The sequence below is a fragment of the Bos indicus genome, chromosome 1, assembly GCF_029378745.1.
Source record: "Bos indicus isolate NIAB-ARS_2022 breed Sahiwal x Tharparkar chromosome 1, NIAB-ARS_B.indTharparkar_mat_pri_1.0, whole genome shotgun sequence".
NCBI classification, from domain to species: Eukaryota; Metazoa; Chordata; class Mammalia; order Artiodactyla; family Bovidae; genus Bos; species Bos indicus.
The window spans coordinates 65,026,580-65,052,085 of NC_091760.1; the positions used below are offsets into that span (position 1 = coordinate 65,026,580).

Below are 25,506 nucleotides of genomic sequence, written 5' to 3' on the forward strand. Positions count from 1 at the left end.
GGATGTGAAACAACCAGAACACTCATAAACTGTTAGTGGGAATATTAATTGGTGCAATCACCTAGGAGGTGTTTGGCAGTATCTACTATAGTTGAACATATGCCTCAGTAATTCCAGCATATACCACCAAATGTGTATGTATGTGCACCGAAAGATAAGGTGAAGAACGTTCATAGTAGCACTATTCCTAATTGCCCCAAGCTAGAAACTACCCTAACACCCATCAGTAGTGGAATGGATAAATAGATTGCGGTATATTCACACAACAAAGTGAAGTGAAGTGAAAGTCGCTCTGTTGTGTCCAACTCTTTGTGACCCCTTGGACTATATAGTCCACAGACTTCTCCAGGCCAGAATACTGGAGTGGGTAGCCTTTCCCTTCTCCAGGGGGTCTTCCCAACCCAGGGATCAAACCTAGGTCTCCCGAATAGCAGGTGGATCCTTTACCAGCTGATCCACAAGGGAAGCCCAAGAACACTGGAGTGGGTAGCCTATCCCTTCTCCAGCAGATCTTCCCAACCCAGGAATGGAACCAGGGTCTCCTGCATTGTAGGCAGATTCTTTACCAACTGAGCTATCAGGAAAGCCCTACAACGAGTATTATACAGCAACAAAATAAACAAACTTTTGAAAGAGGAAGAATTGCCCGAGGATCCCCAGCTGTCCCAGCCCTCAACTGTTTGAGTCTTCCCAGCCTGGGCCCTGAACACATGGTCAAGAAGCCTTTGGGGGTGATCCTGGCTGTAGCCACTGTCTCAATGTAACAGCAAAAGAAACTCTGAGTGGGGACAGCCCAGTTGAGCCCAGTCAAGCCCCACTTCTGTGAGCAAAACAAATTATCGTGATGATTTTAACTCATTGCTTTAGGGACGAATATTGCACAGCAATGGGTAACCAGAATAGACGTCTAAGCATTTAGGGGAAAAAATAAAACAGAATATGTTAAATTTGTAAGTCTACTTTAAAATGTTTAAGGAAATTTAATTAAAGAGATTTGTAAAACTACTTCTAAAAACTACTGTTTAATATTAGGTTCATAAATAAAGGGAAAGACTTGTAAGTTGAATGTAAAAGATTAAGGGCAAACTAGATTCTAAAATTTCTACTTACCTAAGTTGAACCTTAACTGAGAAAAATATTTTCAATAAAACAAGACAAAAACACTGAAAACTTCTTGGATAGCTAACTTCACTGATCCTTTCAGAAAGTTAAGGAAACAACATAGGGAAAGGAAATGAGTGATTTATTGAGTGCTTACTAGGTGCCACAGCATGTCCTCGTGTCCTTGAAATCAACTCATGGCATCCTTACAACCCTGTGAAGTCGGTTTTATAATCACCCCTTTACAGATGATGCTCAGAGAGGCTATGTGACTTGCCTGAAATTCTGCAGTTAGTAAAGGATAGAATCTGTGCTTTGGCATTTTTGGATGACTTCTCTTGGAAGAAAGGCTGATGAAGGTAAATTTCTAAAAGTCACTCAGGGGCTTTGGTGTGGTTGCAGTGCTGGCATCCTGTGTCTGCTCCAACCTTGCCTGTGAGCCTTCAAGTGGGTGAGAAGAGGGGTGTGCACACAAGTGACCATCCTGTGAGGATTAACGTGGCCAGAGTAAAGGATGGTCCATTGACCCTTACAGTTCAGGAGTCTGGGTTGGAGCCAAGGGCGCCTGTCCCCTGGACATAACTTCAGAGTAGCTCCGGAGAGGAGTTCTGGAAGCTGTGGAAAAACAGAGGAAGGATTTCAGCACTGTGGCTTGGGATAGCTCACATAACTTCAGAGGGTTCTGTTCAGGTCTTTTTTTCCTCTACAAGTCCCAATATTTTAACTGTATGCAATTTTAACACAATAGGAGCAGCTGAATCGTTGAATCATTTTCTTCTATAATATTAGGGTGAGTCAGTTTTGAAGTTATATAGTTCAATTCTCTCATTTTATAGGAGAAGAGACCAAGAGATCAACTTTGGTTGCTTCCTATGAAGAATCTATAGAACTATACTTCCTATCTAATACTATGGAATGAGTTTAAAAATCTGCATAGAAAACCAGTGAGTTTTATAAAACCTTTGTGTTTTATTTTTACAAAGCAAGGAGTAGGTAAATGAGACCAAATAGAAGAAAAACAAATACAGGCTGTTGTGGTCCTAAGTGGGGAGGGAACTGCTGCCTCTAACTTAACTACTTGAACATGGAACCTTGGCAGGTTAAGCAGAGCTACCATCCAGAGACCCAGATCTGGAGACCCCAGGCAGCTCCTGCCAGGCCACCTTCAAGGGCAAGTCTTCTGCCCCAGGAGGCGTTCCAATGGTTCTGGGAGAAACGTGCTATTTAACAACACTGACAGCTAACCAAGCACCATAGGGACTTCTGAGGGAAGAGACCTGAATATAGTGTGATGGTGATCTGCCTCCCCTGGACAAATAAAACAGATGAAGGTCTGACCGTCCCTTAGCTATTCAGGGGCCAAGGAGCTAGTGTGTGTTTTCTTTGGACCTCCAACTTTTTGCTGTTCCTTTTGTTGTCAGGGGATCCTGTCAGTTATTACCTCCCTTAGGAAACCAGACTGGAGGAAATAAGGGGAAATCATGTGTCTCAGAAGGAGTAGGGGGAGGGCTTGGGGAGGGAAGTGAAAGTGAGAGAGAAGGGGAGGAATTTGAAAATAACTGTACACAGAACAGAATTTTAAAATATGTTATACATTAAACTAGGGCTTTACAGCTTAACAAATTGCCTTTGTATATTTTATCTCAATTACTCCTCAAGCAACCTGACAACATCAACAGAGGCTACCTATTTACTTACTTCTGAATAGTGCTGAATGGTGAAAGTTGCTCAGTCATGTCTGACTCTTTGTGACCCCATGGACTATATAGTACATGGAATTCTCCAGGCCAGAATACTGGAGTGGGTAGCCTTTCCCTTCTCCAGGAGATCTTCCCAACTCGGGGATCAAACTCAGGTCAGGTCTCTCGCATTGCAGGCAGATTCTTTACCAGCTGAGCCACCTTCTCCAGAGGTTCTTCCTGACCCAGGAATCAAACTGGGGTCTCCTGCATTGCAGTCAGATTCTTTACCAACTGAGCTATCAGGGAATCCCATTTACTTACTAGTAGGTATTAATTATCTATGAGACTATTAGCCCTGTTCCGCAGCTAGGGAACTGCTCTTGAAAGTAATTATGTGGCAGGACAAGATTCACATCTTAGAATCATTGAATCATAGCATCACAGAGTTAGAAGGCATCTTAATAGCAATAACATAAGGCATTCTTCTCTTGGAGCATGAATCACCTTAAAAAAACCTCTGAGAAGATTTCTTCTGATCACTATTTGAATTCTTCTAGTAACGAGTAACTTACTACTCCTTGAGGCAATCCATTCTCCTTATAGCTTTCAGCCCTTAATTCATCTTTGTCCTCAAGAACGTCACCGAATTAAGGTGAAGGTATCTTTTCAAAATTTGAAGATATTACTCTTGTCCATCTCTTGCAGATTAAGCATCTTCCAGTCTTTCAGTTGTTATTCATGATTACTCTTAATATGATTACCTGGCACAGTGCCTGAAATACATAGAGGATAGTCAGTGAATGTTTGTTGAATTGGTTCTCTGGCCTTTGGTAATATGTCCTGGTCCTGGCCTCTTTCCTTGACCACAATTAGTCTCCATGTTGTAATGTGTTTCTCATTTCTTTATTTATTTAAATAATTAAAAGGAAGCAATATATAGTCTTTATTTTCAAACTACAGAGTCTTCAGAACAATTTGAAAACATAAGCTAAACTGGCCAAATTTTAGACAGCTTTCAGTTAATTTGTGATAATAGACTCAGTAGCTTGACTTAACTGACCACTTCAGAGATGTATTCATTGAGCATCTCCTGTAAGACATCAAGTGAAACATTGTAGAGTGTGTTCATAGAATTAACGGGAAAGATTCTAGTGAAGGCAGGGTTAATGTGAGGTCTAATTGTGAGACCCTGCATGAACACATTATCGTACACTACTGCTTTGCATGCTAAAAAAGTAACAGCCAGTTTGGGCTCAGTTCTGGGTACCACCGGGCTGAAAACTGTGCTCTTCAAAACAAACAAACAAACAATGCTCCAGTAGAAACACTGACTGTTTTTAGTTGGTTTTAAACTGTCTTGGTGTGAGGCACAAGCACTGCTGTCAGTGTGATGAAGCTATGTCATTCCCAACAATGCAGAATCCACTCAGCTTCACGACCCTTAAGTTCTGGACCAGGATGAATAGCAACGAGCTTACAGTTTTGGTTGCGGAACAGCCAGGAACTGGATGGTGAATTGTGCCCTGCTTTGGAAAGGAAAGAAGTAAATTGCTACCAGTCTGGAGGCACTATGCTTATTCATTACAGTAATAACCATAAAAGGAGTTTGATGACAAATAAGTTAAACCAAATGTCCCAAAATACAATTTGGGAAACATGTCTCTGGGCTAAATTATCCCATTATCACAAACTAAAGCTGTCTGAAATTTGGTCAATTTGATCACATTTTCAAATTGTTCTGAAAACTCTGTAGAAGTTCAGTTCAGTTCAGTCGCTCAGTCGTGTCCAGCTCTTTGTGACCCCATGAACTGCAGCACACCAGGCCTCCCTGTCCATCACCAACTCCTGAAGTCTACCTAAACTCATGTCCATTGAGTCGGTGATGCCATCCAACCATCTCATCCTCTGTCGTCTCCTTCTCCTCCTGCCCTCGATCTTTCCCAGCATCAGGGTCTTTTCAAATGAGTCAGCTCTTCTCATCAGGTGGCCAAAGTACTGGAGTTTCAGCTTCAACATCAGACCTTCCAGTGAACACCCAGGACTGATTTCTTTCAGGATGGACTGGTTGGATCTCCTTGCAGTCCAAGGGACTCTCAAGAGTCTTCTCCAACACCACAGTTCAAAAGCATCAATTCTTCAGCTCTCAGTTAACACAGTTTTTTCCTTTCTCTCTATTACTTAAACCAAAGACGATTCTAATACCTTCTCTCTTTATACTCCAAATAATAGTAAGTATAAAGAAAGTGAGTTATATTAGCAGTTTTCTCACTGTGAACCTCAGAAAAGGCTGAATTTGGGAAGAAGCCTTTTTTTAATAGTATTAAAGGTAGAGGACCTGAGAGACAGAGGTGGGACCACCTTGCATGTGAACATCTCATCCTCCATGCCTCTCACATGGTAGGTGAGATTCTTCACAGGTACAGAATGGAGATTACTCATAGTCAAGCAGGACCCTGGTACCCAGCAGAGAGGAGGACAGCTCTAAGTCGACTACAAGAGAAATCAGAGTGAAATACAGCAGCGAGTTCTTGCTGGAAACACACTGATGTCCAGGGGCTTGTGTCCATTATAAGGTTGCCTGCCTGATTCTTTTTCCTCCTCTGAACAGTTCATCCTTTTCCTTCTCACATAAACCCAGGAGGGCCTTGGGGGGCCCAGCTGGGTCAACACATTCATGTGAAGAAAGTAAGGTTCAGTGAGATTGTGTGCTTTGCAAACAGTAGTAGAGCCAGACATAGCAACCAGGACTTTGGGGCTCCTGGGGCAGGTCTCTTATCTAAAACACTGCCTGCCTGTTAACGTTTGGGAAAACTCACGCATGAAATGTGTAGCCATCAAAGAGAATTTTCACATCCTCACTTGAATGGTTTTCTTCATAGGCAGAGGGAGAGGTACTGATTTTGGAAGTCAGGATTAAAAATTAAGTTGGGCATATAGGGCAGTTTAGGAAGAAGAGCTAGAGCAACACAGGAAGTGGAGGAGATAGGAAGAAGGCAACAGTGAGATAAATACATAAACAGTCAAATGGGGTCAACGTGGAGGAAAAGTAGGGAGAGGAGAAATTAACGGAGAAGCAGCAGAAATGGGCCTTTTTCTTCTTAAAAGCAGCACACTGAGGAAGCCAAGGACTGAGCAGAAACAGGAAGGAGGGGAAAAAGAGGAGAACAAATAGAGCCAGGAAAAGAGAAGCAGGCAGAACATGAGAACACAGGGAGCTGTATGAGTTCAGTGTGTGTGCAGGTGGGTAGGTATGGGGACAAAGAGCGGGGCCCACGGGACGGAATTCACACGCACTGGCAGGGGTAGGCTAGTAGGGAGGCAACTGTCAGCAGCCAGGGAGGGACAACGGGGGAGAACAACACAAGTGGAGGAGGTCAAGAAAGTGATCTGCTAGATGCTGCTTCTAAGGACTGATGCCATAGATTATTAATTCCATATCCATGAAACCAAATAGCTAATCTTTTGGCACTCACCTCTCTTGCCTCTTTCATCATTTTTATGATTTGCTTTTCAACATGTACAAACATTCACTCACTTAACCTCAAAGTACCCTAGATGCCTTCCTACCTGAAATAGTTTCTTGGGAAAACAGTGTTTCCTGAAGAATGATTAATCTCTTAACCACCCCTCCCTGACCTTGGAAATGCCTTCCAAATTGAGAACAGTGGTATTTTCCTCAGGAAAAGCCAGGCCTGCACCATGGTTGGGTGGAGTCCTAGAGGAAAATGTCACCGTATTGTGAGAGCAGTCAGAGGGAACATGAAAACAATTTCCCAGAACTGCTCAGCACAGCCTTTTATGTACACTCTCCTGAGCTGTACACACACTCTCCTACGTCAGATTCACGCCCACTCTACCTCCCACAGTTATGATTGTCCAGGAAAGTCACTCTATCATAGTAACATTCACTCAGCAGTGTCCAGTCCTGTGCCTGAGTAACACACTCTCCACTGGGTCAGAGGATAGCAGGGTGGGCCCATTTTCCTCCCAGTGTCATTAGCCTCCAATCACAAGCCTCTTTGAAATGGGGGCGATTTTACACAGAACTGCCTGTCCAATCCAGACTAAATAATGACTGCATTCTGGAGCTGACTATATGCCAAGAAGAATCATTAGGAATTTGAGCCATGCCAGCTTTTTAAAGTATTCTTTAAAATGCATGCCATAATAAAATACTCTTTGGCCTTAAATGTGACCTTGGTTACTAGCACAACTTTGAAAAAAAAATAATTAGCAACCTATCTGAACAAATGTCAGCCAGCCAGACCACTTTTGAAAGCTATCACAATTAATAAGGGATGAGTTTTTTTTAAAAAAAAAACCCTCATGCCTTTCATGCAACAGGAGTGAGTTGCTATCTGCAGGGTTGGGTTAATGCCACTTTCTGTGAGTCCTCTGAGAGGACAGGCTCCATGAAATTCTTTTTTGCCCTTATAAACCAATTTAAGGCCAGCTACAGGCAAGGCTGCAGCAACTGCCTTCTGAGTACTTACACAGGATCCTGAGCCGGGTGGCTGTGCCCATGTTAGTTCTCCCCTCACCTCATGTACTCCCCATCACTCTTATAATCCATGAATGATTCTGATCCCGACACCTCCTCAAAATCCTCCAGAACCAGACTGGTGGAGTCCTCACCCAGGACGCCGCTGTCGGGCCTGGACATTCTGACCCAGGGAGGAGGTGCAGGAGAGCTGGTGACCAGTGGAGGTGGGGAGCTAGGGGGTGTTTGCTGGACAGATGTGTGCAGAGCCTGAGGAGGGGTTGCCGCTGGCTCACGGACTTCCTCGTCATCCTTCTCAGACTGTGGTCCTGCATCTGGGGCAGCAGAACCGAGGACGTGGTAGAGGCTGGGGAGACGGATGTCAAAGCGTAGCCCGAACTTAGCGAAGAGCTTGTCATTGAGAGCGTAGAGCTTCTCTGAGATGTCATAGCCCAGCAGGACCGAGAAGAGGCGAGAGATGTATCGCTCTTTGGTCAGAAGGAGGTGGAGATTTTTCCGGGGCCAGGAAATGTAGCTACATTCAGTCTCAGCTGTTAGAGTGACCTGAGAGGGGTCAGGGACAGAAAGTGAAGATTGAAACTTAAAAATGTGTCCAAGCTTAGTACAGAGATATATACAGTTTACTTGGCAAACCGCTGCACTTTGCACTTCTGAAGAAGCTGTGAAGTACCTCTCCAGGGCCTTGCCTTGAAGAGGTGCAATGAATGACTTTTATTGTGTGCACTGATATGGTGGGAGGGATGGAGTGGGGGGCTGGTCTTGTGAAGAGCCCTGAGATCATCTTCTGGAACCTCACAGTCCACCTCCAGTCTCTTCAGCTTTCATACACTGTGTTCCATGGCTGATCCCACTAATGGCTACAGAAGATTCTGAGCCTGTTGTGATTACAGGAGAGAAAAGGGGGCTCCCGGTGCTCAGAAGAAAGGTCAGGATGCTGATGACAGTTTTTAAGGATAAAACATAATATATTGGAGTTGGGACACAAAGAACTGGGAAGAATTTCAGTGAGAAGAGAGCCTCTGATCAGGCATGCCAGGCTGCATCAAGTGGACAGAATGCTGGCCTGGTCTTCAGGCCCATGAGCTGCACTTGACTTGGGCCCTACGAGTAACCAAATGGATCTGATGACTAAATTCAGAAAAGGGGCACAGAGGAAAAGGAACTCTTTTTTGGGGGGGTGAGGTGCCTTGCAGCTTACAGGATCTTAGTTTCCTAACCAGAGATAGAACCCGTGCCCCGCCTCAAGAGCACGGAGTCTTAGCCCCTGGACCACCAGGGAAGTCCCAAGACGCACTCGTAAGAACACGAAGTGGAAGGATACCCAACTCTCCATTTATATAGACATCTAGCAATTTCTGTGTACTCAGCTATGTGCCCATGATACACAGCTAAGTCACACTTTCAGGGTCAGTAATGTGTGTGCAGCACAGAGCAGGTGCTTGAAAAATCTTGTTAAAACAATAATGAGTGGTAAAGATAGATTTCAAATGCAAATATTCTTAGGATAGTAAAGGAAAAGTGCGTAAAATCACACAATTCTTTATACCCTGTCCTAAGTACTTTAAAAATGAGCAGGTTGGCAGAGCTTAAGATGAAGATTCACGAATGGAGACAGTGGAAATGAGAAGGAGGACAGCAGCTAACATTTACTGAGAGTGACCATGTGCCAGTCATCGTGTTAAGTGCTTTATGTGGGTTGTCTCATTAAGGGTGGGGTTCTTTATCAGAGATCATATATATAATCCTTTCATTTCATTGCCTCCAAAACAGCCCCTCTGCTCCCCTCCTCCCCTTCCCATCTGCAGTACCCCTCTTCTGTTCCCTTCTTTCATTTCCTCCTCTCCCTCCCCGACCCCTCAGTCATCAGCACTCAAGTCAGGGCCTAAATTGCCTCATCAAGACCAGAAACGAGTTTCAAGTTCCAACTTTACCAGCTGTGTGACATCAGATAAATTGCTTAATCTCCCCAGACTTGTTGCCTCATGAGAATACTGGTCCTCACAATCCATCTGTTACTAATCTGACTCAACAAGTAGTTGTCACATCTACTGTAACCTGTACTTTCAGTGCACTTAGTAACAATTCCCAAACAAGAAATCAGGGTGCTGCACATGAAGTGGGTACACATGAGAGCTAATAAGGACACAAGAAGTGTCCTCAACGCTGAACAGAAAAGACTGTGGGCATTCTTGCAAATACACTGTCACTTCTTCCATCTTAAATCAAAATTTTAAAACCAAAATCTTTTTTTTTTCACTTTAGTTCCTTGGTTAGCTATCACTCCATTGATTTGCTCTCCTTTTCAGCAAAACTCCATGAAAAAGTTGTCTATACTTGGCTGTTACCAATTCCTCTCCTTGAACTCTCTCTCTCCAGCCAGCAAGGCTTTGCCCCAGTGGTCTACAAACTGTTCCTAGCAAGGTCGCCTACGACTTCTACATTGCTGAGTCTGATGATCAGTTTTCACGGCATTCAGTCCCTCCTCTTTGATATTCTTCACTTGGCTCCCAGGACGCCACACTCTCCTGGTATAACCTCCTGATTAGTCCCTTTCAGCTTCTTTTGCTGCTTGTTACCCCCTTCAACTTCTAAACACTAGAGTACCTCAGGGTTAATGGATTCTTGAATCCCTTTTCTGTCTACACTCACTTACTGGTGATCTTGTCCAATGTAACAGCTTTAAATATCATCTGTAGGCTAATGACTCAGTCTCAAGCTCAGACCTTGTTCCTTAATTCCAGACTCAAGTATGCAACTGCCTGTGCAGTGTCTGTATTTAAATGTCCATAGATGACGCAAATCTAATACCTCCCAAACTGGATTTCCCTCTCTTCTCCCAAAGCCAATACTATCTGCAGCCTTCCTTATCGCATTTGATAGCAGCTCCATCCTTCCAGTTTCTCAGGTCAGAAGTCTTAGAAGTTTTCTTGATCCTCTTTCTCTCACATACTATATCCAATGTGTTAGGAAATCCTTTTGGCTGTATTTAGAAAATATACACTCTGGCCCTAGATGACATGTCTCCTTACCACCTCTCTGACTTCCTCTCCTACTCTTCATCCCCCTCCCTCTCCCTGTTCCAGACTCATTGACCTTCTTTCTGGACCTCAAACATGCTAGTCTCTCTCACACCCAGCTTTTGCACTGGCTCTTCCCTCTAATATGCTATTCCCCCAGATATTCTCAGAGCTCACACTGCCAATCACCTCAGGTTTTTTCTCAAATGTCACCAGTTCAACAAAGACTTCCATGAAATCCCCAATTACAATTGCAACTACAGTTGATCCGTGAGCAACACAGGTTTGAACTGTGTGGATCTATTTAAACAGGGATTTTTTTTTTTTTTTTCAATAGTAAATACCTGAAGTGCTACACAATTGGCCGATTGGTTAAGTCTGAGGATGTGGAACCCCAGATTTGGGGGAACCGTATATTTGGAGGTTGGACTATAAATTATGGGCTTCCCTAGTAGCTCAGCTGGTAAAGAATCTGCCTGCAATGCAGGAGACCCCGGTTTGAGTCCTGGAGAAGGGAAGGGCTACCCACTCCAGTATTCTGGCCTGGAGAATTCCATGGACTGTATGGTCCATGTGGTCACAAAGAGTCAGACACTACTGAGCGACTTTCACTATAAATTATACATGGATTTTCTACTATGTGAAAGTACCCCTACCTCCTGTGTTGTTCAGGGGTCAATTGTATCTCTCCCTTATACTATTCTATTTTTTTTACTATAATTTATTATTTTTAACATGTTACATAATTTACTTATTCATAATTTCTATGGCTAATTTTTTGTCTCACCTACTAGAATGTGAATTGCATGAAGGCAGGGACTTTCATCTGTTCTGTTGACCGATACACTCTGAGCACCTTTAATAGTGCCCAGATGGGAATTCCCTAGCAATTCAGAGGTTAAGACTCGATACTTCACTGCAGGGGGCATGGGTTCATGAACCATGAGTTCAATTCCTGGTCAGAGAACTAAGATCCCACATTCCATGTGATGTGGCCAAAAATAAAACCAAACAAAAACAAACCATGTAGTGCCCAGGTTACTGTAACAGCTCAATAAATATTACTGAAATGAGTGAATGAATCAGGTAAAAACTACTAATCTTATTTGTTGCAAAATAACTTGATGTTGTTTTCTCATGCCCAGTATAAAATCCTTCCTAAATATCTTCAGAAACCAATGGATTGACAGGTTTGACCAGGTTTTTCTTTAACCTTCACCTTTGAAGCCGGTTGAATGGATTAAATCAGATGATGTACATAAAGAGACCTTGAGTCCAGTAAAACATGATGCTAATTAGAGAAATAATGCTGATTTCCATGTGATCGCTCCCATGCTATGTTCTCGGTGACTGATAAGAGGGTCGCAGTGTTTAATAGTCAATAAATTCTTCATTGAATTCTTGAGAGGTGTGATGGAATGTTGATCTCTTGTGCCAAACTCAATAAGAATTATGATTCGGTCACTGTGGATTCCCTATTAGTCAACAAAGACTATGCAAATACAAAGGCAAGGACAAGATGAACTACAACCCAAGACAACACTTGACATTTGCAAAGAGGAAATGGGACTTCACAGAGCCAAGAGCAAGTGTGTGGATCTCAAGGCTCCCAATGGAGGTGCATACTAAAAATACAAATGGAAGAAATGTGACGGTCCCTACATCCCTCTCAGATGCTGAGAGGCCATCTGGGGTCATAGCCCTTCCTTTCAAGCATAACTAAGGGGAGGACACCCAGCTTATCCACCACCTGTTTCTCGGTTTCAGTGTCAGAAACAGAGCCTGGTCTGGCTGGCTCAGGACCTGACTCAGCCCTCCTGAAGGTTCTTGTGGCTCTGAGGGAGTTCTCAAAGGTGACTGCTGAGCCACTTGGAGAGGATGTGAGTGTGTGGTGGGGGAGGCACATGTTCAGGGGGGGCCCTGTGGCTGATGGTCCAGGCAGTGGGATTAGGATTACCCCTCAGGCCCTGTCCTCACAGAGCCAAGAGTCAGGGTGGGGCGGAAGCAGGCCCAGCCAGGTGGCACCGCCTGGCATGTGTCTATTTTGGGGCTGGCATAAATGCTCGCCTGAGGAACTTCCTGATAGAACTGACAGGAGACAGAGGGAACCCAGTACTGGCCAACTATCTGGACAGGGGAGTCCCTATAATGGTGTATATGTGTAACCTCCACTCTCCTGGCAACCCCCCATTTTAAAAAAGAATAGAATAGTGGTGTCAGGCAACTCGGTTTTACCACTTTCTAGATGAAGAGCTTGGGGCAAATTACTTGAGGTTTCTGAGCCTTAGTTTCCTCATCTGTTAAACAGGTTAATAACAATATTCAATCCAGAGGACTGTTGTGAGAATCAATAAGGCAATAAAATAGGTACTGCCCGTCACGTGCTAGCCATACAGTAAGTGAGAACTACAAAGAAGGTAACTGAAATCTGAAGGATTGACAGAGAAGAGAGGAGGGCTCGAGCAGCCAGTCCCTGACCTTAGACTGTGTATGTGATGCCCTCTGGAGCACTCTGAGACACCAGTGGCCTACTGGCGAGGCAGTTCAGTGAAACTTTACTGAACACCTACTACTGTGTACAAAGTATTGCCCTTTGGAGCCTGGAGATGGAGAGGAAAAGCCCAGATTTCTACGTCAAGGAATTTACTATGCAAAAGACAGAAAGAAAACCAAGTCGTACATGTGCGCAGTCAGCATAGTAAAAGGAATAGAAGAGGCATGCAGGCAATGTGTGGGGATGGAAGCTGGTGAGGTCACTCTGGGCAGGCTTCAAAGGAAGTGAGATGCCATAGCCTCCTCTTGATGAGGAAGTGCGTTTCAGATAGAGGCGACAATAGGGGGCAAGGCACGGCCATGTAAAACAGTGTAGTATGTTTGGGGAAGTACTAGTAATTCAGCATGGCTGGTGTGAGCAGAAAGTGTAAGCAAAGGGCTGGAGATGTGGCTCCAGGATGTCACTAAAGGTCTTAAGTCACTCTCTAAGGAGTGAGGGCTTTTATCCTGTGGTCAGTGGGGTCTTCTGGAAGAGTTTTAAGCATAGGAGTGACATGGCCCCCCTTGCAGGGATCAGCACCTCCCTACCCTACCCCTCCTCTGCCAGGCACTTTTTCCACTGGAGGAGAGTGCTCCCACCTCAAGCATCATATTGGCAGTAGTTCAAAGGTCTGACAAAAGAAAGGAAAGATGGAAGCACGGATGTTGCTGGGTTGCAGTGGGATGGGCTGCGGCAGTGCTGCCATGGGGCTCCCTATTACCTGAAACACCCCCTCCTCAGAGGGATGCAGCGATTCCCACTCGGGAGAGTCCATGAACTGGTAAGGAAAGATGTAGTGCAGAAACTGCCCGTCCTGGCTCACACGAACCCTGGCAAAGGGAGAGAAGAGACTGTGTGGGAAAAGAGAAGTGGTTACCCAGAGCTGCTCCAGAGTTTAAATTACATGTTAAAGGAGTGGAAAATGACTAGGATCCAGAATGGGCTTTTTCCTCTTTTACCTAGAAAACCCAGAGTCTCAGTTTCAACCTCTCTTCTAAAGTCAGTTGTACTGGGAAAGAAAGAGTTTATTGAACAAAGGGGGCAGATCAACAAGCTCTCTAAGGTACATCCTGTCCAGTTGGAAGGAGCTATTGTTCCACTTTTTCTGGAGCTTAATTTTCAAAAACAAAAAATATGTATGGAGAACCTTCTGTGTTCCTGGAAGTCTGGAACCTGGAGATGATCTGGTCCTTTTTTTTTTTTCTTTTTTACTCTTCAGCTGCACTGCGTGGCAACTGCTGGACCACCAGGGAAGACCCAATAATCTGATCCTTACCTTTCAGGATTTCACGATTCAGTGGAAGTCACAGGCACATAAATAACTAGCTGTAAGTTAACATGTGCTATTGTGAGACAGGAGACTAGAGGAGAGACAGCGTAGTTCTCTCCAAGTGGCAGACTTCTCAAAGATGACATTTCAGCTGATTTCTGAAGGATGTATAGGATATTGAGAAGCAGATCAGAATGCAGATGAGGATCTGAGAAATCCAGTATGGAATTCTGTTTTCCAATATCAACTTTTCCCCTTCCTCTATAGTACTGGAACTTTTTTAGCCAGGGCTCATGACTGCCCAGCTAGACTGTTTCTCTACTTGCCTTGGAGCTGAGTAGAACCATGTGATTAAGTTCTGGCCAACGGGATATTAGCACTCCATATCTTGCTCCCAGTGAATGCCTAGATATATATGTATGTGTGCAAATTACCAAAGACCACTATCAATTAACAAACTTTATGTATTATCTGACAACTTAGAGATGGAAAACAGAAAGGGATGTAGGTCTCAAACCAAGCCAAGAATGTGGTGTCAGCCTACACTCTCTGATAGCAGAAACACTCTTGCTTCTACAAGACCCATCAAAATGTGCAGCTAGCCACCAGAACTTCTCTCAGTTATGAAAGCGTGCAAGAGAAAATGAAGTGCCGTGTGTTCCTACCTCATGGGCTTCACATATTCTGTTCCCTCCAGCTGCCTCTCTTCCCAATCCGCACCTTCTCCTCAAGCCTCAGCTTACACATTTCTTCCTCCGGGAAGTCTTATCTGGCCCCCCAGAAAATTTAGGTCCACTGCTTAAATGCTCTCATTGCACTTTGCCTTGCTCCTTGGAATTAGTGACTAGAGACATGAATTAGTGGCTCTCTTGAGAGACTGTAAATTCCATGAGTACAAGGAAAATAGTTTTCATTTTTTAACAAGAGATCCCTAGTCTCTAGCTCTCTTAATAAATATTTTTGGAAATGGGGAAGGAGGAAGGAAGGGAGAAAGGAAAGGAAGAGGGATGGAAAGATCAAACAAATGAACTCACTGTGTCACCATAAAGGGGACCAAAACCTCAAGGAAAAGCTTCTCGAACAAAGGAAGAAAGACAACCGGAGAGAATGAAGCTGCTGCCATACACATCAGATCCTCCCATCCTTCATCCTCTTCCCATGCAAGGAATCTGGCCACCCAAGCAAGCCACTGAGGAGGGACAAGACTTTACAGTGTGAGTAACATCTAATGAGGGGCTTTCCAGGTGGCAAAGAATCCACCTGCCAATGCAGGAGATGTGGGTTCAATCCCTGGGTGTTTTGTTTTGTTTTCCTTAGATTTTGCAGTTTTAATCCCTGAATTGGGAAGATCTTCTGGAGAAGAAAATGGCAACCCACTCCAGTATTCTTGCCTGGGAAATCCCATGGACAGAGGAACCTACAATCCTTGGAGGATCCAGAGCAGGCTACAATCCATGGGGTTGCAAAAGAGTTGGACGTGACTTAGTGACTAAAACAACAACATCTAATGAGCCTGCTTGGCTCCCTGAGGCCATTCACATTGTATACTATATCCTTTATCATTTGAGTCTCTTCTTCCTCCTGATCTCCTGACAACAGGTAACTTCCTCCTCCGTGAACAGCTTGGAGAGCTGGCTGCCTCTTCAGGGGGTTATGCATGTGGGAGTTCATGCTTGGGATTGTATATGAGAGAAACTCTCCAACAGTAAGCACAGCTTAACAGGGTGATGGACTTTGAAGAAGTCGCTTTGCCTTTCTGAGTCTTGAAAGGGACTGATTGCATTGTGAAAGTAAAACAAAAAGGACGTCTGAGGTTGTAACAGAGGGCTCCAGATGAGGTATGCATGTGAGCTGGGGAGGTCTCCGTCAGAAGCCCCCACTTCTCATCATGGAGTTATATTCTGCTGCTTCAAGGTGTTTGGTACCTCACCAGCCAAAGATAACGATGATTCTCCTCTAAAGTCGGAGGCTGGTTATAGACTAGAAGTCCTTTCCTCAGCTCCAACTTAGCAAAGTTGAGACAGGATGATGTTGAAAGATATCAAAACAAAACTCTTACTTCAAATCTTGAAAAGCAAGAAAAATATTGAAATTTTTAACTTGAGTTTTTGATGCTAAGTATACTAGGAAATGGCAACCCACTCCAGCACTCTTGCCTGGAAAATTCCATGGATGGAGGAGCCTGGTAGGCTACAGTCCATGAGGTCGCAAAGAGTTGGACATGATTGAGCAACTTCACTTTCTTTCTTCCTGTAGTTCCTTTTGGAGAAGGAAATGGCAACTCACTCCAGTGTTCTTGCCTGGAGAATCCCATGGATGGAGGGGCCTGGTGGGCTACAGTCTATGGGGTTGCAAAGAGTCAAACACAACTAAGCAACTAACACACACACACACACACACACATACTAGGAAAAGAGCTTCACGGGTTGCTCAGCTGGTAAAGAATGTGCCTGCAATGCAGCAGACCCAGGTTTGATCCCTGGTTGGGGATGCAACCTGAAGGAGGGCGTGCAACCCACTTCCAGTATTCTTGTCTGGAGAATCCCCGTGGATAGAGGAGCCTGGCAGGCTACAGTCCAGGGGGTCACAAAGAGTTGGACACGACTGAGTGACTGAGCACAGCGCATACTATGAAAAACCACACTGAGGGGCCAAGCCTCTCTTTCCTCTTCACAGGAACACAGTCTACAAGTTCATGATAAATCTATCATATAAAAGATACCTGAACCATCTAATAATTATTATGTCCTTCCACAAATGAGCACCATACAGTGCAGGGGGGTGTTTCTGCTACCTGTCTTAATCCCCTCCTTTGAACAGAGATACTGGGAGATGCAAACAATATCATGGGTCTCATGAATGAGCATGTTTCCTAAACTGTCCTTATTTTAAGCATGGAATTGTAGGTGGCAAACATTTTGGCAATAGTTGTAATATATTTTTATCTACATGTGTATTTGTTTACAAATAGTTTCATTTACTTATACTTCTGCTGCTGCTGCTGCTAAGTCGTTTCAACCATAAATGAAATGAAACATCACAAAACCTCATAGCTCATTCAACCCAGGACCTCAGTGTCCAAACAAAATTAAAACATGTATACATTATACTTTGATTCTGTACATTAATCCATAAATGCCTGGTGTCAACATTACTAGTAGCAGTAGTTGTGGTAGTACCATCATCATCAATGTCAAAGTCTTTTTTCCCACTGGCTATCTTATCTGGTTTTTTTCTTTTCCCCTTTTCTTTCTTTCCTTTTTTTTTTCTTTGAATCACCACATTCTTCTGGTCTCAAAAAAGGAGGAAAGAGGAAATTAAGGACAAAGTTTTTAAATACTCTATTTGTTTTCCACAGAGCCCAGTCCAAGTATATACCAGGTGAAGATGCTTACTGTCAGATGCTTAGCTCCAACATACAAGTCCCACTAGGGCAATATTGCAAAGAATTCACAATTTCCTACCAAATGTGCAGCACAGAGCTACATAGTATTTGTTCAGAAGAGATCAGTCAATGGCCAACATTCACATGCAGGCTAATCCAGACAAAGCCCCTTTTGCTAAGGTCTGACTGTCAGCCTCCTTAAAACGTGTCCGCCAGGTGTCTCCACCATATCCTCAAAGAGACACACATGGGCATCGCTACTCTCCCCTCACTGTCTGGCCCTCAGATTTATAGCACTTTATTCCTGGTCTGTAGGAATCTCAATAGAACAATCTGGAATGGAAATGTGGATAAGGGTAACCTCATTGTTGTTATTGTTGTCATCACTAAGATGTGTCTGACTCTTTTACAACTGCATGAACTGTAGCCTGCCAGGCTCCTCTGTCCATGTAATTCCCCAGGCAAGAATATTGGAGTGGGCAACCATTTTCTTCTCCAGGGGATCTTCCCGACCCAAGGATCGAATCTACATTTACTTCATTGGCAGGCAGTTTCTTTATCATTGAGCCATCAGGGAAGCCCATTCCTGCACCATACCTGGGTATATATGGCTTTACCATAGAATCTGTACAGATATCCCATGATTTCTCTGATGTCCTGGTGGGAGCAGGGGTTACAAAAAAATCTCCTATTTTGGCACTGTTCCTTACACATAGTTGGCACTTAGCAAAGGTTGAATGCATATGGAAGAAACTAATTAATCTTATTGAAATGTTCAGTTTTTCAAAGCTTACAGAGATATTGCTGCAGTTTAGGCATGACATGCTGGCATGGTGTGGTCATTTCAGAGCCAGGGTCAAGAAACATTCACCCCACACCTCGCAGCAGCAACTATATTCACAATTCTTCCTGCCAACCATGAGCTAGTTTCCTCATGAAAAATATTAAGAAAGGGGAAGCAAGTATATGCTTAGAAAAATCTATTTTGGTTTGTTTGAGTTGCCACATCCTTCCTCAATGGAAGAGATACGAAATGGAAAGGGAGGCACTGGGAAACGAGAAGCGTGGGCATGGGGAAGAAATGCTGGGTAGTGACAGAGTGGCTTACCGGCCAGAGAGCAGCAGGGACAGGCGGTCAATGGGCGTCTCGCCCTCCACGGCATAGGTCTGCTCCGTGGCCAGAGTCAAGACCTGCTCCTCGCAGCAGTGCACGATCTCCTTGTATGCTGGCAGGGGCACCTGCAGGGGCAGGCACAGCGTCTTGTAGAGCAGGTCCAGCTCCTCGGGGAGGGTGTCCTCACGCAGGCGGTACACCAGGTGTGCCAGCTGGAGCACGCAGGCCATGGCCAGCAGGACGCTCCAGAGAACAATGTCCAGGCCGCAGGCACCGAACCAGCCCCATAGCACACAGCACAGGTAGCCTGTGCCCAGGAAGCCAAAAAGGTAGAAGCACCCATACACCCCGCTGCCGCCCATGAAGCCCAGGAGCAGGAAGCAGTTGGCCAGGTGGAAGACAGCCCCTTCCAGGTCCTGCCTCCAGGCGATGCACAGTGGCCCGTGCCAGAGGAGCTGGCCCTCCATGCTGCGGTTGCTGCTCATCTTCAGGTCTCAAAGCCTGTCAGGCTCTAAGACTGTCCCCACATGGGAAATTCAGGAAATGGGTCAACCTGTCCTCCCAACTGTCGTCTCACCTCTGGCTTCTCCCCGCCAACTCCACCTTTCTTGGGAGGAATGCTTCCAGCAGCTTTGGGAATGAATAGCAAAACATCATATACTTCATGGAGAACTGAAAACTTTTCTTTCTCTTTCCCTCAGCAAGGCTCTGGCCCTCCTGGCAAAGCTCTGGTGAGTGTCCTCAGCTCCAGGTTTCTTAGAACAGTCTTCACATTTGACTCTTGGCAGGAAACCTAAATCGTCCTGAGAAAGAGATAGGGCTATGGGGCTGAAAGCTTCAGCAGTGAGGGATAATAAAGCAGCCACATCCTGCTCTCTGTTGTTCCCAAACAGAATGAAGAGCGCCCAGCACGGGAGGCACATTTGTGCTCCATTTGGAATGCGTCTCTCTTGGCACCGGAAGAAAGGGTGACCCCAGACGGATACCATGTTTGGAATTGGAATCCAAGAGGTACTGGCAGTGAGAAAAAACAGGCCAGGCATACAGGCAGGCTGGCAGAGCACTTAACATACCTCCCCAGAGGACAAGATAAGGCCTGGGCAAGAGAGGCAAGTCAGGGGAAGGGGGCAAAGGGGGTGGATAAAGGGAAAGCGAGCACAGAATTTACTGTCACACCTCAGGTAGGACACTGTCCAGAGCCCCTCTGGGGAGGGCTCGGGGCTCTCCTGAGGTAGGAGGACACATCAAGGTTGGAAAGTAGGGGACTATTATCAGAAAAAATCCTAACAGTGAGAAATGGAAAGCCCCTCGAAGGCCTTTATGAAGTCATATTGGAAATATCAGTAGGCATTTATTTGAAATTCATTAAACAAAAATAGCTATACAAAGCAACTTTTGAATTCTGACTTTCTTCTGCATGTATCTGGATCTAGTAATAGTTTATACAATGGTAATACATTGCTCAGACCATCAGCCCACCCACTCCAATACTGACAAATGATAATAAGCATCACCTATTAAACACCTACAAAGTGCCAGATCTAGATTAGTTATTCTAGACGCACATGACTTAGTCGTCACACAATTTTATTCCAAATAAATATTGTCGTCCTCCTAGATCTGAAAGAAACTGAGGTTTAGAGAGGTAACAAATTCCCACACGTAGTGACAGAGACAGGATTTGATTTCGTCTATCAGACTTACAGCTGTGTCCCAAGTAGTGTGCCCAGGAAGTGGAAATTCAAGACTAGATCCATGCATGACTCCTAACTCTACTGCCCCCAGGAAGTCTGAGGATGTCCAGGAACTTCTGGATGACCCTGTGGTCTGCTTTGGGTCACCAAGTTAAAATCTGGGAATATGCAAACACTAAACTAAGAAATGTCCCTCTGGCCTCCGAATGACTCCCTGCTTCTGTTTCCTTACTACCGTTACTCCTATAGCCCCTGAGGTCTGCGGGCAGGGATGGAGGAAGTGGAGGGGCACCTGGTAACCTTCTAGAATTATTCAAGCATTCCCTCCATAGAGGCCTTTATTGTACTGCTGGTAACCTAACTAAAATTAGTGAGAAGTTAGGAATTGTCAGATATGCTGAGGAGTAGAAATTTTCAGCTTAACACACATTGAGTGCCTGCTATGAACCGAGCACTGAAGAGAATCAAAGTTTCCCAAGAGCGAGCTCTCTTATCAAGCAAGAGCTGCCTCAGAAAACAATGGCGATTCAGTGTGGGAAGTACAGTAACTGAGTTGAGTTAAGGAGAGGTGGCAGCCTAAGAGGAAGATGGCATCAAGAAAGAAAGACAGAAGGGCTAACAAGGAATTTGGGGGCCAGGATTGAATTAGCCAGATAGACGGAGAAGAGGATTTCCACTGGTAAGAACAGCAGACTCATAGGCAGAGAGGTGTGAAAAATGCACAGCATGTCAAAAGCTGGTTTTCTTTCTTATTTAATTACAATCGCCTGACAAACAAAGGTGCATCTTATTCCCTTTTTCCTAAAGTTGAGGCAGATCAGTGGTAAAGGAAAAAAGAGAGTGCCTGGAGAAGGACTCCCCCTCCAAAACCCTGCCCCACCACCCCAGCCCCCAGCCTTTCCCACAGCAGCGATTTAGATCTGTGATATCATTTGAGTAGTGGAGTTGGGGATTTCCATATGCTGCTTTTCTGTCACCTGCCTGCCTCCTGGCCAAGCCACCCCTTTAACAAGCAATAGTTGCTCATCCCTCCAACTTAGTCATGCACCCCCCTGAGCTGTCAAAGTGGCTGTCTCTGCCAGCTGTGAGCAAGGAAATCAGAAGCAACCAAGGCTCTGCCCAAGATAGAATTTCAAAGCAGGTCATCTTTCTCAGTCAGCCTGACCAGTGGCTGGCCCTGACCCCTTAAAGAGACAGGAGACCCACTGACTGTTGCTCTCAGCCCAGCTTCTTTGTCAGTTCACAAATGTGTTCATCTGAGCAGAAGGTATTAACATATAGCAAGCAGGTATTATTTCCTCATGTCTCCCCATGATACCTTTTTTTAAAAAATGGAAGAAATAAACTCAATAAGGTTAAGGAACATTCCCAAGGTGATAGAGATAGTATGTGAAAAGAGGCTAAAGCTTAGGTCACTGTGACTCTAAATTGTATGTTCTCTGTGCTGTACCACCTTGCTGGCTACTTTTGGAAGTTTATATATGTCCACGTGTAGGCTCATTCATTGTTACAGGGGTTTGAGGATGCCACTGGGGTGGCATAAACCCTACATGCCGCCTCCCGCAGTGATAGTGATGGTGTTGTCTATGGGAAGGGACCTCTGATGGGAATACAATGGAAAGCTGTATCTTGTTTATTTTTAAAACTAGGTTTGATAGAAGAAGAGAGAAAAAAAGTGTGTATCAAAATGGTATGTTCTTACATGGAAAGCCACAAATACACCGTAGAAAATATTTGGGGAGAATAAAAGGAAAGACACAGAAGTTTGCATCAATTCTATTCAATAGGCATTTACTTAGAACAAAGTAAGTGTGCTGGGAACTGGGGATAGAAGATGAGTAAGACAATGATCACCTTCAAGGAACTTTTGGTCTAGTGAGGGAGACTGATCCAGAAAAAAGTACAACCCCCAGAATACACTCATTGGGTATGTGGCCAATGAGACATAAGAGGACAAGTGTTGGGAAGCTTCTGGGAAAAGTATACTCCTTTGTGGAGACAGTAAGGAGGCCTGCTACCTTTCATCCTGGCTTGAGTAGTGTGATATGTAATGCTTGACGCAACCATAGCCATGAGACAGGATGGGGTTCAAAGAAGCACTCACTGATGGGTGGAGCAAAGAATTCAGGAAAAACAGCACAGGGAAGGTGACATTTAAGCCGGTCTAAAAACACGCTCAGTAGGTGTTCCCCCAGCTAGGGAAGGGCCTGCCAGGAAGGGAGAACAGAATGTGAAGTCAAATCCAGAAGTAAAATGAAAATACATGGCGTATTCTGGTAATGGAGAACAGTTTGTTACAGGTGAATCAAAGGGAGCACAGGACATGAGGCAGGAGAAGCAAGCTGGGGCCAGATTATGAAGTGAGCCAGCTGAATGACCTCTCCAAGAGTGGTCATAGACCACGGCTGCTCTGAGAGCTGTTACTGGTCCATGATGAGATATGGACAGAAATTGAGAGAACTTAGACATTTTTATACAATTTGACAGAAAACTTATTAGCCTATGAATTGGAAAAAATTGTAGTCCTTCACCTCACATAGTTTGAGAAACATTGGGTTTGAGATGAATGCTTTGCTAATATAGTTATTAAAATAGAACACAGGCATGATTTTAGGCTTTGGACACATACTGCTGAGCTGATCTCAGGCAGACACTACTGCTTTCTTATCCCATTTCCCCCTTCCCCCCAGTCTGTGGAACTCTGATTTTCTTGGACAATATATGAAGAAGGGTGGGCTTCTCTCTGGGTTGCCAGGGCCTGAAATAAGACTGGTCAAAGCCAAGCACACTATCCCATTCCTCTCTACTGCAACTGGTTTAAGAGTGGGCATGTGACCAATGAGACACGAGACTGTGTACATGGGAGCATCCGAGGAAAAGTATTTTCCCTGAAGCCAGTAAGGACACCTGCTACCTTTAATTCTGGCTTGAATACAGCTATATGATGGTGTAATGCTTGAAGCTACCATAGCCATGAGATAGGATAGGCCTAAGGATGAGAAGGTTAGAGAGAAGAAAAATAGAACAAATCTTGGTTCTTCAAAGTATCACTGAGCATTGTATCAAATCTGAAACTTTCAACCACCAGACTTTATAACAGGAAACAAATTACATGTATTACTTAAGCCATTCTAGTTGGGTATTCTAGTACTTGCAGTTGAATACATTCAGATGCAGATCTCCCTAAAGATCTCCATGGGCTTTCCAGGTGGCACTAGTGGTAAAGAACCCATCTGCCAATGCAGGAGACATAAGAGATGTGGGTTCGATCCCTGGGTCAGGAAGATTCCCTGGAGGAGGGCATGGCAACCTACTCCAGTAGTCTTGCCTGGAGAATCCCATGGAGAGGAGCCTGGTGGGCTACAGTCCATACGGTTGCAAAGAGTTGGACACGACAGAAGTAACTTAGCATGCACACACGCAAGGATCTCCACAGGACTGCTCTTCAGCCAGTGGTTGTTAAACATCTCCTATATTCTATGAAAACTGAGTATCAGATGACTTGTTCTGTGCTATCAGTAACTTTCTCTTAAAAGTTTGAGTAAACTAAGAAGAAATGCTCCTCTAAACTCAATTTGACCATTAGAATAATTTGGTGGTTAGTAAACAAGATGATTTGGTGCAAAGTTGGTCATCTGTTCAACGTCTATGTACCATTTACCTCTTCCTCCTTATAACAGAAATCCAGTTTTGTTCTGATATCTAAACTATACATGGATCCAAGGAGGGGATCCTGGTTTAAGCCAATCAGCATAAGGCGTTCTGTTGACAATTATCATTATACTCTCTGCAGATGGCACAGATGGTAAAGAATCCCCTTGCCAGGAGATGCAAGAGACACGGGTTTGATCCCTGGGTCAGGAAGATCCCCTGGAGTAGGAAATGGTGACCCACTCCAGTATTCTTGCCTGGGAAATCCCATGGACAGGAGAGCCTGGCAGGCTACAGTCCATGGAGTCTTACACAAAATCTAATTTGGCTCAATCAGATCAAAAATGTAGGGGGTGCAGGGTACTTCAATGCCTTAGGAATAGTTTCTCTCTCCTCTGCTGGACTTAAACAATAAAACATGATTAGCTTCATCAATCCCGGAAGAGAGTCCTGAGATGAAAAATATTGATAACTTGATTCTTGGATGGCATCACTGAGCCTCTGATATCACTGCATCTAGAGTTTGCTCTAACCCTGGACTTCCAGTTATATATTTTCCTTGATGAAGATTTTGTATAACTTAACTGTCAAAAGCACCATCATCAACACAGAACCACCATCTAGCAGTTTATCACAGCTAAAGAAACACTGGGTATATTCACACATGTACTCTTTTTAGGAAAACATCTTGGAATACTTATCATAGCACTGAATATTCAACTTTTTATTTTTATAGCTTATATACATATATCCACCAGAATACAAGCTTTTTGAGAGCAGAGTCCATGTCTTACTAATCTTTGTTCATTACTTAGCATACAGTTGGCATTTAGTATGTCCTCAGTAAATGTTGACTCAAGCATCCTCTCATTTCGAGAACAGGGGATGCATATGATTCACATATTCACATACTCAACATTTAGGGCAGTTCTTTGCACATAACAGGCCTTCACTAAATATGTACTGAATGAATAAATGTATTTATGACTATGAATACATTATTTTTTTTATTAGTTAACTGGTACAGGAAAGAACTTTGGGTTTTTGGGCTTGAACTCTAATGACAAAGACTCACATCCCAGGTCACCAAATATTTGACCAGAACAATTTCTTTAACCTGACTGCCTGTACTCACCTGTGAAATGGGGATTATAGTTTCTTCTCACATCAGACCTGTATAGTTATCCTAAAGCAGACTTTGCACAGGTATATGGTCCTGTTCTCATCAACCTTCAAGTCAAATGTTTCAAGGTTAGACAAAGGGAACTAATTTTAGAGAATAGCATGAATGTATCTGTATTGAGAATTTGGGAAGTATCATGAATAGCAGGAGCTTAGCCAAGAGGTATGTCAGAACAGGGTGACAACCTATTAGGAAGCTAAGTTCTTCATTTTTTCAAATTATTGTGGTAACATGTTACTATTATTAGTAATAAAATGCTACACATAATCTTTGGGGAGACTTAAGCACTTGGGAATGATGGGCAGTCTTGTGAGATGTACTTTTAAGTATGGCAGATGTCAAGAAGGGTTGTTTAATTCCTTTACCAATCAGGTA

At 44.1% G+C, this 25,506-nt stretch overlaps 1 protein-coding gene across 3 annotated transcripts; it reads right to left on the reverse strand.

Moving 5' to 3' along the window:
• Window positions 1-1,222: 1,222 nt before the first annotated feature.
• On the reverse strand, window positions 1,223-19,521 carry POPDC2 (popeye domain cAMP effector 2). 3 transcript variants are annotated; one of them, XR_011568374.1, is made up of 5 exons: window positions 18,598-19,521; window positions 13,556-13,664; window positions 7,277-7,827; window positions 3,356-3,556; window positions 1,223-1,716 (listed from the first exon to the last, which is right to left on the reverse strand). XR_011568374.1 is itself a non-coding variant. In XM_019986395.2 (4 exons), exons 1-4 carry the CDS (start codon window positions 19,086-19,088, stop codon window positions 1,631-1,633), a joined length of 1,095 nt encoding a protein of 364 aa, XP_019841954.1. In that variant the 5' UTR covers window positions 19,089-19,519; the 3' UTR covers window positions 1,223-1,630. The 3 variants fall into 3 exon arrangements, 2 of the variants coding, with proteins under 2 accessions (XP_019841954.1, XP_019841946.1); XM_019986395.2 differs by lacking the exon at window positions 3,356-3,556 and having other exon boundaries at window positions 7,419-7,827; window positions 18,598-19,519; XM_019986387.2 differs by lacking the exon at window positions 3,356-3,556 and having other exon boundaries at window positions 18,598-19,519.
• Window positions 19,522-25,506: the final 5,985 nt, after the last annotated feature.

Excerpts from the sequence above, each read along its gene's own strand:
- POPDC2 (XM_019986387.2), bottom strand. The coding sequence starts at position 19,088 with ATGAGCAGCAACCGCAGCATGGAGGGCCAGCTCCTCTGGCACGGGCCA. Across the intron at positions 13,665-18,597 it reads TCCCTGCTGCTCTCTGGCCG|GGTTCGTGTGAGCCAGGACG; the intron begins GTAAGCCACTCT and ends TCCCTTTGCCAG. Across the intron at positions 7,828-13,555 it reads CTGAGGAGGGGGTGTTTCAG|GTCACTCTAACAGCTGAGAC; the intron begins GTAATAGGGAGC and ends GACCCCTCTCAG.